Below are 16,874 nucleotides of genomic sequence, written 5' to 3' on the forward strand. Positions count from 1 at the left end.
CTGAAAGTTTACACTTCAATTACATCCGGATTGCTTCAGTTTAAGTCCATTATGGTGGTGTACAGAGATAAAACTGCAACTGTGTCACTGTCCAAATCTTACAGACCTGTCTGTAGGTACCTGCTGATAGAGGGACATTTAAATACTGCAATTTCAGCGGATTTAAAATGTCATCAAATGTTCTTTGTTTACTAAAAAAACATTCAATCTTTCTGCATGTTTCATCTCATCCTTCTTTTATCATTGCATAACAGTATCACAAGCAGATGTGTGTAGCATCAGATGTTTGTGTTCAGCCGTCAATGTGAGAAAGAGGCGTGTCTATTGTCTCGATGATGTAACAGCTGCGTATCATCGTCCTATTGGCTCAATCGTTTCCGGCTTCTTCCACTTTGGTGAGACTAACAAAACAGATAAAATAAATACTACAATGAGTAGTTATTTGGACTAAACTGAGGGTGAACTTCACTCTACTGGTAATTGTTAACTTTACCGCGACGTTTTGACTCTTGTTTGTCGTGTGGGATTAACGACAAACTGCCGGCTGTCAACTAAAGTGGATTATTTAGCTCGAAGCGGATTGCAGCCATGATGGCGTCCAGCTACAACGCCAAGGAAGAAGACGGACACCCGTCTGGTGCTTCGGGTCACGGTGGCCCAGGTGTCGTGAAAAGTAAAAAGCCGGACAACACAGCGTTTAAACAGCAGAGGTTACCGGCCTGGCAGCCCATCCTGACAGCAGGCACCGTGCTGCCAGCTTTCTTCGTTATCGGACTCATCTTCATCCCTATCGGCATCGGCCTGTATGTCACATCAAACAACATCAAAGAGTTCGAGGTAAAGTCACAGTGTTGTCTTTTAACTGATGTTAGCTATCTAAAACCGCCGCCGACCGGTTTGTCTGGACTTTTCCACTCAGTTAATGATTTCCGTGTGCCCGTTTCAACCGCGATGGCTATAACAGAAGCGAGCTTTGTGTAAACTATGTAGTTTAGGTAACCAAATTAACAACAAACAAGTTCTACAAAAAGTAAAATCTTAAGGTTTCCCCATTTCGCACCACTGTTGTTAACATCATACCCACCTATACTAGTCTAGTTTAACAAGTTCTGCTAGCTAAAACGAGTGTATCTAATACATTACCTCATTAAATGCTGCCTTCATGAACTTTACAGCGTTACATTTTAGTTTCAACTGTGTTTGTTCACCATTATGATCATTTTGGGGACTGCTGTTTGTGATGCTGTTGAATATTGTTGCCATTATTATTAAATCGTTATGCTATGAGTATTTCTGTCCACCTATCCTTTTTGTAAACACACTATGCTAAGAGACAAAATGTTAAAAGCCCTTCTTAGTATCCTGACCATTACATATCATTGATGCCAGAAAAAAAACATTAGAAACCCCTTGTAATAATGAGAATTATCATTTTGTTTTGATAGAATTTTTAAAACATAAAGGTCTACAAAGTGCTTTGACAGACAAAGCAAAAGCAGGACACCCAGAAGTCATCATAACAACAGTTACGATAAAGTTAAATGTATAAGACAACAGATGCAAAAATGCAACATTAGTCATGTCACTGTTATTTTTATAGCACATTCAAAACAGACATTGACCCAAAGTGCTTTCCAATAGCAAAATAACATTAAAATTTAACTAGTGAATGTAAATATTATATAATATACCTGGTTAATTTAAATATATTAAGATTAAAACCCTGCAGTTTAACACCCCATTTGTACCAATAGGGTTGACAAGATTGTAGCAAAATATCGCAATACGGTTAAATTCCGACAGGCTTTTGGTTGACCTGTGGCTGCCTTAATTTATTTTATTTTGTCTATATTTTCTTTATACTTTTTGCTGCACTGTAGTTTAGCTGTTGCTCCTCTGTTTTAACGGTTTATTACCTGTTATCATTATTGTTTTTGTCCTTGTTTATTATTGTTGTTAAGCACTTTATGATTTTGTATCTGTGACAGGTGCTATATATATTTTTTGGACAGGTGCTATATAAATAAATACATTTTACTTGCTTACTGAAACAACAACACGAACTGCAGCCTTCAAAGTGACTTTTAAGTTGAGCCAGCTGTAGCATAATGGTAATAGGATATGTTAGCAAGGAAATTGCACAGCGCTGGTTCAGTTTAATTTACTTGTACTGCTTTAACTGGCTACTAGGTGGTTGTAACTACAGAATAATAGGCAGCAATGTGAATTTATTGTAGAATGATAGACTCAATATGCTCTTTTCCCTTTCAGATTGATTACACTGGTGTGAACATGGACAGCCCGTGTTACACCTGTGCCAAAAACTTCAGCTGGAACAACACAACACCGTGTACCTGCTCTGTGGACTTCACATTGAAGCAGCCATTTGAGGTGAGCTCAGATCCTGCACCAGTTTACAGGAAGGTGGACCCGATGAATAATACATGCCTTCAGCTCCAATACTCAGAGTGCTGCCTGTGCAATAAAAGAGGGAAAAATGCCTTTCCAGCAATGATTGCCCATTAAAATCTATTTTGAGTCAAGAAAGGACACTCAATGTTTGTTTGGAACCTGTATTACCATTGATTCTTCTAGTCTTAAAATATGCAGTCCAGTAAGGCTTTTATTGAGTGTTTATAAAAAGCTCTCAGCTGGTCCTGGATAACAGAAACTGTTCTCACTTTTTTACAGCCGAGATATGAGTTATAATTTCTCAAGTAAAACTAAGATGAACTGCTCTCTTTTTGTGAGAACGTAGAAAAATCTGTATTTGATACACACAAATGTTTCTTTAAAAGTAGCTCAGAAAATTAAGTTCAGTGTTTGTGAACTGAGCTACAGATTTAGCTAACGATCCAAAGAATCACTTAAGGGTACCCAGTGGAGTTTTCTTGTAAATAAACTAAGGTTATTTACACTCGGTTTTTCTTACAACAAAATCATTCTGTTTATCCTGAAGAGTTAGCATTAAATGTGATTAATACACTTGCTTCATTGCAAAATAGGAAGCATTGTTTACATTCATGTTTGCTAGCAATTTTCATTCTTTGGTGGCATTTTGCTTTCATTTTTTTTTTTTTGCACATTGCCTCCATGGCTTGTTTAGAGGAATAGTGTGACACTATTTGTAGGACTGTGTGTTGTGTGAACAACATACAAATGTAAAAGGAAAACGAAATACTCCCTAGCCCATACTGTTACATGGTTCTGATTCTAATGCAGTCTCTCTTTCCCTACAGAGTAATGTCTTCATGTACTATGGCTTATCCAACTTCTATCAGAACCACAGACGCTATGTCAAGTCCAGAGATGACAGTCAGTTGAATGGCGGACGGTCTTTGACGGTATAATCTTCAGTCGTACGTCATGCAGAGAATCCAGTAAATGCCTCTTTCATCATCTGATAACTCTTTTTTTTTTGTCTTTCTACAGGACCCCAGCAAGGAATGCGAGCCCTATCGTAAAAATGATGAACTGCCCATTGCTCCATGTGGGGCCATAGCTAACAGCCTTTTTAACGGTGAGATGTGGTGAACAACTAACACTTTTCTCCACAGCCAAAATGATAAACTAATGTCTCATGTAACCAGTAAACTGACTAAGGTTCTATACATAGCTAAAGTCTGATAGCAGAAGGTCTGCTAATATGCCACTGTGTTTCTGTTTCAGACACTTTGGAGCTGTTCCATATTGACTCCAATGGCAGCAGAAATGCAATTCCTCTGGTAAAAAAGGGCATTGCATGGTGGACAGACAAGCATGTGAAGTTTAGGAATCCTGGTGGAAACAGCAACCTTACCCAAGCTTTTCTAGGTGATTTTTGTGTACAGCATACAGCACCTGTTAGACGTGTGAACACATAAGTTGCAGCAACTAACTTGGTTTTGTGTCAATCTGTTTCTCAGGCACCACTAAGCCAGTGAACTGGAGAAAACCAGTGTACGAGTTGGACCCATCGGATCCCGAGAACAACGGCTTTATCAACGAGGACTTCATTGTGTGGATGCGCACGGCTGCGTTGCCCACCTTTCGGAAACTCTACCGCATCATCCAGAAGAAGTCCAGCACCACTCCAACTCTACCCAGTGGCAAATACACCTTGGACATCATCTACAGTATCCTTTATGTTGCCGCCAGAAAGTCAAGTCTGTGCAGCTCAGCACTGGAGGATCAGTGGTCTAACATGAATTTTATTTCGGCTTCATGGGGTAAAAATATGTATAAACACACTAATCTTACACCATCTTACATAGAGTTGCAAACCTTACAAATTGAATTTTGTGATGAGTAATGACTTTTTGAACCCGTCCATAGGTAGTGACTAAAACATGTTTCCTCAAAAACAAACTGAACTTCGGTTATTCACAATTTTCTATGACATACTCTGTTGTGAGCAAACAGTAGCAAACTGCTGCAACTTCAAAATGTTAATCCCTGAGCCTATGTCTGGAAGGCAGTTTACTGATTTATCTGAATAACTATGCTGAGCTAAAGTCAGAATACAGAATTTTAAGGTGATCAAAAGGCAACCTGGGTTTTGATCAACAAAGTCATGACATCTGAGTAATCCAGCCCCATGGAGATGACCACAGCTGGAGAAGCTTGTAGCTCTCAGTTGTGCAGACATACTCTTCGTAGAAACAACAAGCAAGCACAGCTATCAGGGCTCCTCCAGACTAACTTTTTCACTGATAGCACCGGTGCAACCAACTTTCAAGGCATAACACATCACTTGCTGACTGTCTGCCTGTCGATGGACGCCACGTTTACCGATGGTCCCTAAACGCCCCACATTGCAAGCTACAGTATGTGCTGCTGGGTGGCTGCCGTGCTGTGGTGTGTGACCAAAAACCACCCTGAAAAGCGCAACCTAGGGTGTTCTAGTGTCAGATTTATCCAAGATGAAACTGAGTGATTTTTTTTTCTATGTGCAGTTTCTTCGATGAGTGAAAAAAAAAAACAGCGTATGCAGATGTACTTGGCATTTCACGAGAAGAGCGCATTCTTAAGTGTAAATGCATCAGTAGATACTGTTGGTGTAATGGTGTGAAGCTAAAATCATTATTGTGAGTAATGTTCATTTACTTTTCTGACCCTTCTTCTGTGTTAGCCATTAAGTGAATGACTTGCTTTTTTTTTCCCCTTCACCACTTCAGTATGTTCCTGCTTCCACCATTTTCTTTTTAAATTATCGGCTTCAGATTACTTTGTCTTTTTAACACTCATCAACTCAATATTTTGTTTTACGCACCAGGCAGGGACAGACTGACAGAGCCATTGAAGTTGTAAAAGTAATACACCAGTGGTGCTTAATGAGCATCATTCCCTCGCACGAATGCGACCAGTTGAAATTTCAACTCGTACACTCTCAAAAAGGTTGCAAATGCGATCATTTTGATTGCAGTCTGGAACCCTGCACAGGTATCCTCAAAGAAGTAAAGCTCTGTGTACTGAAATTATTAGAATAATATTTGAGAATATCCTTTTTACTCAATTATACCTATCTTAGTACATTCAGAATGTATAAACTGGTGGTATGTAGACTGTCAGTACAGAAGCTTCAGTTTTCTTTAACTGCATGTAATCAGATTACCCCGTGCTCAGCTTTGATGGTCGCAAGCGAATGATCCTGAGCACCATCTCCTGGATGGGAGGGAAGAACCCCTTCCTGGGCATCGCCTACATCACTGTGGGCTCCATCTGCTTCTTCCTGGGTGTGGTTCTGCTCATCATCCACCATAAATATGACACCCGCAACAACAGTGCAGATATTCCAAACTAAACCGTTTGTGTGTAGCATTTTCCAGTCTCTGCATGCATGAGTGGCCCTATAGGGTCTGTTCTGGACTGCTTGCTGATTTTTAGCTTGAATACACTGTAAACGTCTATCGTGTGACTGTGTGAGGGCAGTAGCATCTCCTCATGTTTATATGTAGAGCATCTAAGGCATATCTGTGTGTCTCTGTGCATATAACTTCAAGCCAGTTGCTGAGAATGTCTTTTCCTATCTTCAGATTTTTTAAAATCTTTTATTTATCTATCCATTATCAAAGTACCTGAGTTTTATGTTGGCAGTGCTTTGCGAATGGCTTAATTATTGAAGGATGTATGTACTCTTAATGTAAGGTTTTGTCCATATTATGTACTGTAATATGTCCTGCTGATGAATGTACCATAATAGTTCATTGATATACCTCTATGGGTTTTGAGATTACCTTGAATATAGAATGGAATAATCATTGCTCGTGTGCTGGTAAATATGTTGAGCATTGAAGTTTCACAAAGAAGTATTTAACCTCAGAGTAGATGGAGTCATATAATATAATATTAATGACAAGTAGAACCAAAAGTGTGATTATCTACCCTCCTCTGCATCTCATTTTTATCACATTTGGCACTAAAACAGTCTTTTTTTTTTTTTTAATTTCAACAAATTCATAACCCTATACCGGTAAATCCAATCTAAGACTGTTGGCAGTGTCTCTGGCTGATTAGAGCACAAGAATCCTTCATTATTTTTTTTTTTACAGTTTGGCCTGAGTGTTAAATCATTTTCTTCAATGTTGACCAAACGATATGCACTTTAAAAGTGTCACATTTGTTAGTTTCCCCACACTTTGTTTTACTTCCTCTTCTGTTCCTGTATGATTCTGATTTATTAATGATGAGTTTGTTTCAACTTTAAATTCTTGGGTTTTTATAACATTTATAGGGTCCAATTAAAGAACTTGGTCAATGTTTTGGTGTCATCTGTGATTCTTATTTAACAGTCATAACTGCTACCTAATCAGTACCACTGCTTTATTGTATGTATTTACATACATACATACATACATACATACAATATATGTATGTATGTACCATATTTACGGTGGTGACGTTAGACCTGGGCATCTGAGGTAGATATTATTTTACTGTTGGTAAAAGCCTGATCTGTTTAGTAAAATGAAAACATGTTCTGTGTTTGATTACTTGGATTTTTTTCATTTCACAGTCACACAGCCGAATAATTGCAGCAATGATGTTATTGATGCTTCTTTATAACTACTAAACCAAAACAACAACCCAGCATGAAATACTTAATTTCATCTGTTCTTTCTGGCACAGGCACATTAATATTTTTTTCTCTACAACAGAATGGACATCATAAAAATAACCAATTACACGCTATTAAAAATGGTAGTGTGATGTTTCTCTTATAGCTCCAGAGTGACGCTGAGAGTGGAGAGAGTCGACCGGCTGCAGCGACACCAAAACACCAATAGACTTCGCTAACAGCAGTGTTTGACCAGCAAAGACATTACGATCCAAAGTCACGAGAAGCAAAGAAAATAAACAGGGCTATGAAAGAGTATTTGTGCATGGATATGGTCCCCATGACACAGTAGAGAACTCTGGGTTCAATCTAGGTATGACCTTCCCTCACATAATCATTTCATGAGCATGAGATGTTACTGTAAGTGGTGGGTGTTATTTTTTCACTACCTTAGACAACTTGAAAATCAAGTGCCATTGTTGTTACACAGTATGGTTATTTCTTTGCACTAGCTCTGAGCAGACAGCTTACAGATTGATAACATTATTTTGTTTTGTTCTTTTGCACTACCTCAGAGAACTTGAAAACATGGTAGGGTACAGTAAGGTGGTTGTATTTCCTATGTTTTGCACTACCCCAGCCCGACAACTTAAAATGTGTTAATGGTTGCATGTCTGTGGGCTGTGGGCACTAGCTCAGACAACTTAAAGAGGGTTGTCAATGTCATTGAGGTTAAAGGCATTATGGAGGATGTTTTTTAATTTGTATGATTTACATAAAATGAATATACTGACCTTTAGTGGACTTGTATGTATGGTTTCTAAAAAAATAAAAAATAAAAAAAATAACTGTGGACATGGCAGGACCTGAAAAACATCAGCCAATCAAAGCGCTCGGACCGAGGCGTTTGGTTTGCTCCCTTTCCTGTCAATCAAAAATCTTCCGGCTCAGGCCAAGTTACGTAGATTACGTACGCCTTGGACTTACATGTTTTCTGTATGTGTTGCTTTGGTACAGCTTCGTAGTTAGCTGGCGACTTGTTTTGCTCATCTTTTTTACATAATGGCAGATAAAGATCCAGGGGGACCCAGCTGTAAAAGACAACTTCACGAGTGCTATGCAAGTTTCTGGAGGGGGGCGTTTCTTCGTAAATGGTTAGAGGGGGGAGGTTAGAGGGGGGAGGTTAGAAGGGGGGGGGGGTGAGGGAGAGGTTGTATGTGCGCATGCGCATGCTACGTTCAAAGTCGTAGGAAATTAAATCTCCTCTAATGCCTTTAAATACTGACATACTATTTTGTTTTGCACTACCTCATACATCTTTAAAAAATATTGTATTAATGATACAGAAGTTTATCCCAATAAAAAAATGGTTGTACAGCAAAGTACAAAAGCCTGTGCTTTAATTTGTTCCGCGTGGTATCGAAATGGTATCGAGTATCGATACTGAACTGGGTATCGGTATCGAAGTTGAAATTCTAGTATCGTGACAAGCCTAGTAAAAAGTCAACAGGCCCACTGATCCTGGGTTCGGTGTCATAGAGCTTTGAATACAATGCTGATAAGAAATATACACACATATACATATATTAATACACACACACACACACACACACACGCAAACAAGACAGACACACAGACTTCAGCCATAGTTGTAGTTTTTATTAGCTGATAATTTCAAGGCTCTGATGCTGTTTTTGTGTTGTTACTTTTTTCTTTTAAAGGGGGCTGAGGACTTACCACCAGACTCCATTAAAAATATTCATCACATTTAGTGCTTTCCTGTCCTTTATTATCTGTCATATTCACTGTTAACTGTGTCTGCTCTCATCTATTGCTACTGTTAATGGTGTGAAATTATAGTTTTAAGAATTTTGAAACCAGAAAAACTACATTTCAGCTTGTAGTACTGATACATGTCAGTGCTGTGGGTCTATTGTATAACTGTAACACGAGCTGCTTTAAGGAGTTAATTAGTTTTTTCTTGGCATTATTACACTCAGTCTCCACTAGCTATGCCATGAACTGATCAGGATGATATTTTTTCAAGTGCATGGACTTTTGAAAGTCCCTTTTATTATTGTTTCAGCTGAAGTTATGTTTATGAGGAAATGTTCAGATACAATTATCCCACCAAGGCTGTTTTTAACAGCATATGCATCACATAGTGTTTAGATACTGTAGATATGTTCTAGATATCCTTTATATCTGAGCATTTAGCAAGTTGCTAACCATGTTTTCATACTTTTTACCAATACCATTTGTTGTTTTTTGTACTGAAGAGACACAAAAATTTGTCAAATTTGAGGAATTGTGCTGTACTGTGATAGTATAGAGGTCGCTACTGAAACTGTTTAATTTTTATTTTTAGATTTTGGTTGTTTGCATACATACAGTATACCCGAGTCTCTCAAATTTTGAACTATAAAAGCACTCAGAGAGCACAGTACTCCGGCAAGGCCGTTTATTCCCTCATATGGCTTTGTCAGAAATGCAGCATATTTTTGTAAAAATGTAGCATTTGTTTACTGCCAAGCCCAAAGTGCCATGAGTCATCATTAAGAGCGGTTCTGACTGGTGTATGCAGCTTCCCTGGTAGTATTAACTGCTCCATCATGAAGCTTTGACAGTTTCTGATGCTGCAGTACATGATACCATTTCTTATCAGTAACCTCCTCTGCTCCTTTAAAAGAATGCTCCTGTTATCTCCTTTTTGTCTTCACATTTGCACTACAGTCTGAAGTGACGTACCTGGACATATGTGTGTTGGGAATGGAACTTGTTAGTTTGCCAAGCTCCGGAACGCAGCTTACAACTCCTGGAAGCTCAAGAGCCTTGGCTTCATGGGTGCAGTTCTAGTATTGACCTCCTCATCAATAAGGCCTCTTAAGAACTGCCATGTATGTTGTTGGGAATATTTTGTTCCTCTACCATCCTCCCTGATGTTTCCTAATCAGATTTTCAGCTCTGAGTAGGAAATATCATCACTTTTGGCAACATGAGAGCACAATATTTCAATTCACATTACATGGATTTCATCAAAGATATCAAAGAAATGATGTTCCTGTGCAGCTAAACTGCCTTCCAAACTACATTTATGCTCAATTTGCATTCAGAGGTTGCTTGTGAATGAAGCAACACATTAATAAACTGCATCACAGTCAGCAGGAGGAGCTCAGGGTCGATGGAGGGCATTCATAGTGTACAACTTGTGCACACATATTCACCCCTGTGGTTACACTTTACACTTTTCCTGCAAAAGGCTCTCCACGTAGTGAGGCTAAATGCACCACATGCATTCAAATACTTTCATTTGAACTACTTCTTATTAACCACGCCCGACGGGTACGTTGGCGGGGTTATTGCATTCGGTGCGGTATCTGGCTGGGTAAATATGTATGTATGTATGTATGTATATATGTATGTGGCTATGTCCGGTCCGATATTTCTGCAACCACTGAAGTCAGGATGATCAAACTTGGCTCTGAAGGCACTGCCTAGTTGTAGAGTTACAGGAGATCAAGTAGGGAGGGAGATACGTACGATGATCAAAATTGATACATATTGCATCAGTTGTATAGGAAGGACAGGGTTTTCGCCAGCAGAGGGTGTGGTTCTGCCCTCTGAGGGCTCATCTAGTTGGTAAAGCAATGCCACCAAAGCCTGGTCCGTCTATCCTCGTACTGCTGTATTTACATGGAGCATTGTACAGCAAAAAGTCATATATAATGGGCACACATTGACCTCAGCCTCTGAGATGAAGTGTGATGTGGCTGCAAGATGCAGATTGTTGGGTCACACAGGAAGAAACAGAAAATAACTCAGCAAACAGCAACAAACAGAAGTGAGAGGTCACTATTGTGAGCACTGACAGTTATATGATGCAAGCTGAAAGGCAAACAAAAACAAACAAAAGAAAATGGCATGCATAAACATCAACAACTGAACAATCAGTTTTCTTGTAAAATATCCAGAAAATGGTTAGTTTAGTTTAGTTTATTGATAGGATCCCCATTAGCACAGCTTAAGCTGTCGCTATTCTTCCTGGGGTCCAACAGTAAATACAATAGATAAATAAAGTCAGATGATGACAACACATCCTGTTCCAACTCTCTTTTTGTAGTTCAGGTCTGCATCACAGATGACACACTCTTGTATTTCAGCTGTTCTTGTTTGTCAGTGACACAGAATAGAACTTGTCAGTCAAGTTTCATGAATAGATGACCACATCTTGATGTCAAATTTTTATACATTTAGTCAAGAAACGATCAAAAGTACATTCAATTCAATGCAGTTTTATTTATATAGCGTCAATAGCAGTTCAGATTGTGTCAAAAAGCTTGAGAGAACCCATATGGCCTGAACCCCCACAGAGCAAGCCTGAAGGTGACAGTGGCAAGGAAAGAACCCTTTTAACAGGGGAAAAAAAATCTTGAGCAGAACCAGACTGATGTGGGGGGACCCATCTGCTGCTGGCCGGCCAGGTTGAGAGAGAGTGAGTGAGTGAGAGAGAGAGAGAGATAACAACACAAAGCTATTGACACTTCCTAGGAAAAAAGAGAGAATGAAACACGTTAGAAAGAGGAAACATGTTAAGTTGCTGACATTGTTTTCAAACAATGACAGAAAAATGTTGATAACAGCCACTTAATATTCTGTGAAATTAAACTGTGAGAATTTCATGTTTTCAATTTAATAGTTTTTAAAAAATGTTTTGTATTAAATCAGTTTAGATTTTATATGTACAATTTTTGATTAATATTTAGCTTATTATATATAAAATTTTAGATAACTTTATTTTTATATATACAATTTTACATTGATATTGAGATTATTATATATAAACTTTTATATTAATATTCAGATTTTTATATATGATATTTTTGATAAATATTTTGATAATTATATACAATATTTTAGACTAATATTTTGATTATATATATATATATATATATATATATATATATATATCTTTGATTGTTTTTTAGTAATTATATAGAACATTTTTTATTAATATTTTGAATATTTTAGCTTATTATTTTTGTAATTTCCCAGTTCCCCTAGCTTCCCACATTCCCGTTCCCACATTCAGACTCCACATGTTACTTTAACAGATGTTCAGTGATAATACTTGCAACATTTAGCCGTGTAAAACATACCTTAAGGAAACATGACAAAACCGGCGCCACCACGGTGTCTTCTTCTCCGTCGTCACCGTCGTGTCCCACACCATCTTCCTTGCCGCGGTCCCTGCAGTGGTGGTGGCGGGTGAAACCTCCTGGTCCTTTTCGTTGACGCTGGTAATAAAGGGAAACACAGATTTTAGTTGACTTCATGATCCTGCGACAATGACTGGACCTTTGCTGCTTTGATCAAGTAAAAGTAAATCTTTAATATGTTCACGGTCAGTCTGTGTCAGATCAGTCAGAATTCAGGAAACGTTTTGCTGAACTCTCACATTTTGTTCAAAATTTAATTATTTGTTATTTGGGACCCAAAACTAACATCTGTAAAATATTCTGTAGATATTCAACTCCTAAAATGGCTTCACAGCCTGGAACATGAGCAAAGAATTTAAGCTAGCAAGTTTCAACCACAACAAGCTGACAAAGCATAAATGTTGTTAACTTAACCTCGAGTCAGCTACATCATTTTTTTAGATGGAAAATAATGATAATACTTGCAACATTTAGCCGTGTAAAACATACCTTAAGGAAACATGACAAAACTGGCGCCACCACGGTGTCTTCTTCTCTGTCGTCACCGTCGTGTCCCACACCATCTTCCTTGCCGCCGTCCTGGCAGTGGTGGTGGCGGGTGAAACCTCCTGGTCCTTTTCGTTGACACTGGTAATAAAGGGAAACACAGATTATTAGCTTCACCTAGAGTCAGCTAGGTCGTCTTTTAGACAGAAAATAATACATTTTCTAGTGCTGCTAAGCTGTTATGTTAGTCAACATATTTCACAGAACTTAGTTTAAAATGACAATAAACTCTGAACAAAATCTGAGATGGTGGAAAAGCAGCCACCTGAAATGATCAGTTTCAAACAGCAACAGACAGTAAAACAATTTCATACCTTTCTGCTATGGCCGTCTCAAAGACAGGGATTTTAAGAGACAAATCCTTACAGCTGGTGTCAACACTGTTGATAAAAGGAAACACAGCTATAATTGTACTGCATGGAGTGAACAAAATGGAAATAACACCAATATAATGTGTGCAATCAATTTAAAAGGGAACAGAAAGAAAGAGAGCTTCATACATCTCGTCCGTTTCTTCATCTATTGGAATCACTTGATTCCTGGTTTTCTGCAGGATACAAATACAAAAAAAATAACTGTTTAAGAGAGCCGAGACAGACAACATACTACATTGTTTGTTCACTGGTTATTATTTGACATATTTAGCTTTGTTAAACTTAAAAAAATGGCAAAATCTGGCAGCAAAAACACCAGACATTTTGATCAAGTTTGAAAAAAAAAAGATAGAATACTGAACTATTCAAAAAATAACATTAAAAAAATATATATATATTTTCTATGATTTTACCCATTATCTGAACTAACAAAACAGGGAAATGTGGAAAATAACAGTAAATTGTAGAACAAATAATAAGTAAAACGTACCTTGACATGACAGAGCCATCTGCCAAACCACCAAGTCTTTTTGTTTTTTTTCTCAGCTGGACTTGAGACAGTGGTGGTTGGACAATCAGGGGAATCCTGATTACTAACTTTGTCCTGTTAAACAGATAGAAAATCACTTGTGAGGAAATGTCACAGACACATACCTAATTGAAAAACAGAAAAATATCAACAAACACATGAAGATTGTCACAGTTCTATGCAAATCATCTCAATCCATGAAATCAAATGAACAGTGTAGAAAACAGAGAATCAGATACTAACCTTTCTGCGTTTTCCTATCCTGCAGAACATTGTGGTCGTAGTTCGATCTCTTCACAAAATACTGTGACCTTTCTCTCAAGAACTCCTCATCGAACTGAAGAGTTTAACAGAATTTCACCTCTTTAAAGATTCTAGAATGTTCTCTTATGACAACAAAGATTTTAAAACACAACAAACTTGGTTCATTTTATTGCTGCTTTTAAAATGTGCTTGCAACCAATTATTTTTTTTGGTTTAGGTTATACAAGCAGTTCTTTGACATTATCGGAATAAATACACAAAATGTGTGAAGAATTAAGACATACATTTATTTTATTTTGTGTTTTTAAAGGAATTTAAAACTAATGATAGGAGTTTAAAGCTCCAGAAGGCTCAAGTTTGTCAATTCTTCATTGAGTCTTTAAAATAAATATGTAAAATAAAACCATTTATTGGTGGCTGGTGTCTGAGGTGACCACAGATTTAATATTGTAACATAACACAGACATGTGATAAAAAATTCATATGAACAATTTGAATGAAGTGAAGTGGTAGACAGTGGAGTAGTGGTTAGCACTTTCACCTTGCAGCAAGAAGATCCCTGGTTCAAATCCCGGCCTGGGCCTGGGCTCTTTCTGCATGGAGTTTGCATGTTCTCCCTGTGCATGCGTGGGTTTTCTCTGGGTACTCCAGCTTCCTCCCACAGTCCAAAAATATGCTGAGGTTAATTGGTTACTCTAAATTGCCCGTAGGTGTGAATGCGAGAGTGATTGTGTGTCTGTGTATGTAGCTCTGTGACAGACTGGCGACCTGTCCAGGATGTCCCCTGCCTTCGCTCGAGCGAGCTGAGATAGGCTCCAGCACCCCCCGCGACCCTAGTGAGGATAAAGCAGTGTATAGAGAATGGATGGATGGATGAAGTGGTGGACTCACCTGTTCACATATTTCTTTTTTTGAAATTCTTTATTTTTTCGGATCTGAAATGCAGACATTGGAACAGATCTCATACATGGAGGAGCAATCAAGACTCCTCTGCAATCTAGTCTTTTCTTTTTCTTCTTTAAGTGTGAAGAAATAACAAAACAATAACATGGGAGAGTATAAGTGTACTTTGAAGTAAACCAAAAATACAACACTTTCAGTCACGAGAGGCAGAAGGAAAAAAAAAGCAATTTGCCAAGACTGTTAGTTCACCTCCACAAAGTCTGTCTGAATGGGTTTGACATATTTAACCCAGTTGGCCCATAGCTTCACAAAAATATCTTTTTGCAAACGTAAACAACATGCCTTTATCCCCCATCATCGAACATCTTCCTGTAAAATGCAAAATCACTCCCAGGGGGCGCATAGACATTACAAAAAGTTACTAAAACATCATCTATTTTGCCTGACACTACAACAAATCTCCCTTCCTTATCTACTAACTCCGAAGTTTGTTCAAAAGTCACTTTTGATGATATTTAAATTGCTACCCCTCTCCTACGTCCTGTTTTATAAGATAGAGGAAAACACTCTGAGAATCCCATCCTCTTTAATTTCTCATGCTCAGATGGAGTGAGATGTGTCTCTTGTAAAAAACCACCATCCCATTCTCCCTCCTCATTTTAGACAATATTTTTGACTTCTCTTAGCTGGGTTTATAATGCCTTTCACGTGTTCGTGTCCTCCCGTTGTCTCGTGCCAGAGAACTCAACAACAAGCAGCTATGGGGCAAAAACACAGCGTATTAGAAGGTGATGAGAAGTTTATGGAGGGATATGTGGAAAGATCAGGAGAAGTGAGTCAAAAAAGATGGAGAAAGAAACACAATTTCTCGGGCAAATTAGATGAGAGAGAAATCTTAGAACTCCAAACTAAACTAAAAAGTGAAATTCTCCAGACAAAAAATGATAAAAAGAAGAAGCGCAGAAAGGATGAATACAAACTCTCAGATAAATGGCTAGAACAGAGCAGACTCAGAGCAACAAAAAGGAATGATAAAAATGAAAAAAGACAAAAAAAGGTTCTAGCACTGGTTAATCCAGATGAGGAGACACAGGTTCAATCAAGGCAACAACAAACCACTGGTGGTGGGGACGCGCGGGGGGGGGGGGACTCTCTAGCGCGCAGGGAGGACTCTCCAGCGTGCCAACACCACCAGAAGAACCAAAAGTCATTAAACCAAAGAAAAAGACTTCTGCAGAAAAAAAAGACGACTTCCTTAAACAAAGACATGGTTTGACAAAAACCTATGGACTTAGAAGTAGGAAAGAACCAGACAAAAAACCTGAATTATACCCAGACTTGACCCCACATAAACCAGCTGATTATGGTAATGACACAGATGATGGCCTTGAAGACAAAACCCCAGAAATTGACGGAGAGTTGTGTCCTATGGTGGAGGTAGCAAATCCACGTTTTGGTACAGTTGTTGAAGGTGTTCCGGACACCCGCGAGACTATTTTGGTTTACAGACCATGGACAGGCAGAGAAATTGACTGAGCACTAGCAGGAATACCAAAACCAGAGGAAGACCCTGCAGGTGCAGTAGAGTCCTTAGAAGGCCTAAGATAAAGCCATCATTTAAACGGTCATGAATGCCACCAACTGGTTAGAACCAATTTGGGCTCTAAATTCTGTCGTGTTGAAGGAAATTTCACAGGGCATGGCACTAACCATGACCCTTTAAAACATGAGAGTGAAGACTTAAAAACTGCATTTGATGCGCTAATGGACAGAATAAAAACAGAATTCATGCGAAAAGTCGATTTTACACAAACAGCGCACTGTAAACAAAACCCGGCAGGTTTTCGCTCTCACATTGATCTACAAATTTACTATATTGCTTAATTTAGGCTGTAATCAGTACGGACAGGATGAACATGTCAAGCATTTTGTATGTGACCTTTATGTACTTGATGTTTTCTTAGTTTTCGAGGCTCTGTTAGCCTCGAAGGGGGAATATGTGGTAT

The 16,874-nt window shown here is 38.4% G+C and overlaps 1 protein-coding gene across 1 annotated transcript; it reads left to right on the forward strand.

Annotated features, from left to right (window-relative positions):
• The first annotated feature begins 360 nt into the window (after positions 1-360).
• LOC110957906 (cell cycle control protein 50A-like) lies at positions 361-6,738 on the forward strand. The gene is made up of 7 exons (XM_022204140.2): positions 361-837; positions 2,272-2,391; positions 3,240-3,344; positions 3,433-3,520; positions 3,670-3,813; positions 3,906-4,115; positions 5,589-6,738. The coding sequence occupies exons 1-7, from the start codon at positions 589-591 to the stop codon at positions 5,780-5,782; spliced, it is 1,110 nt and encodes a 369-aa protein (XP_022059832.1). The 5' UTR covers positions 361-588; the 3' UTR covers positions 5,783-6,738.
• Positions 6,739-16,874: the final 10,136 nt, after the last annotated feature.

The sequence above is a fragment of the Acanthochromis polyacanthus genome, chromosome 1, assembly GCF_021347895.1.
Source record: "Acanthochromis polyacanthus isolate Apoly-LR-REF ecotype Palm Island chromosome 1, KAUST_Apoly_ChrSc, whole genome shotgun sequence".
NCBI classification, from domain to species: domain Eukaryota; kingdom Metazoa; phylum Chordata; class Actinopteri; family Pomacentridae; genus Acanthochromis; species Acanthochromis polyacanthus.

Bases quoted from the DNA above. Each gene is read 5' to 3' on its own strand.
- LOC110957906 (XM_022204140.2), top strand. From the start codon at position 589: ATGATGGCGTCCAGCTACAACGCCAAGGAAGAAGACGGACACCCGTCT. The intron at 2,392-3,239 runs GTGAGCTCAGAT...CTTTCCCTACAG, and splicing joins CATTGAAGCAGCCATTTGAG to AGTAATGTCTTCATGTACTA. The intron at 3,814-3,905 runs GTGATTTTTGTG...TCTGTTTCTCAG, and splicing joins CCTTACCCAAGCTTTTCTAG to GCACCACTAAGCCAGTGAAC.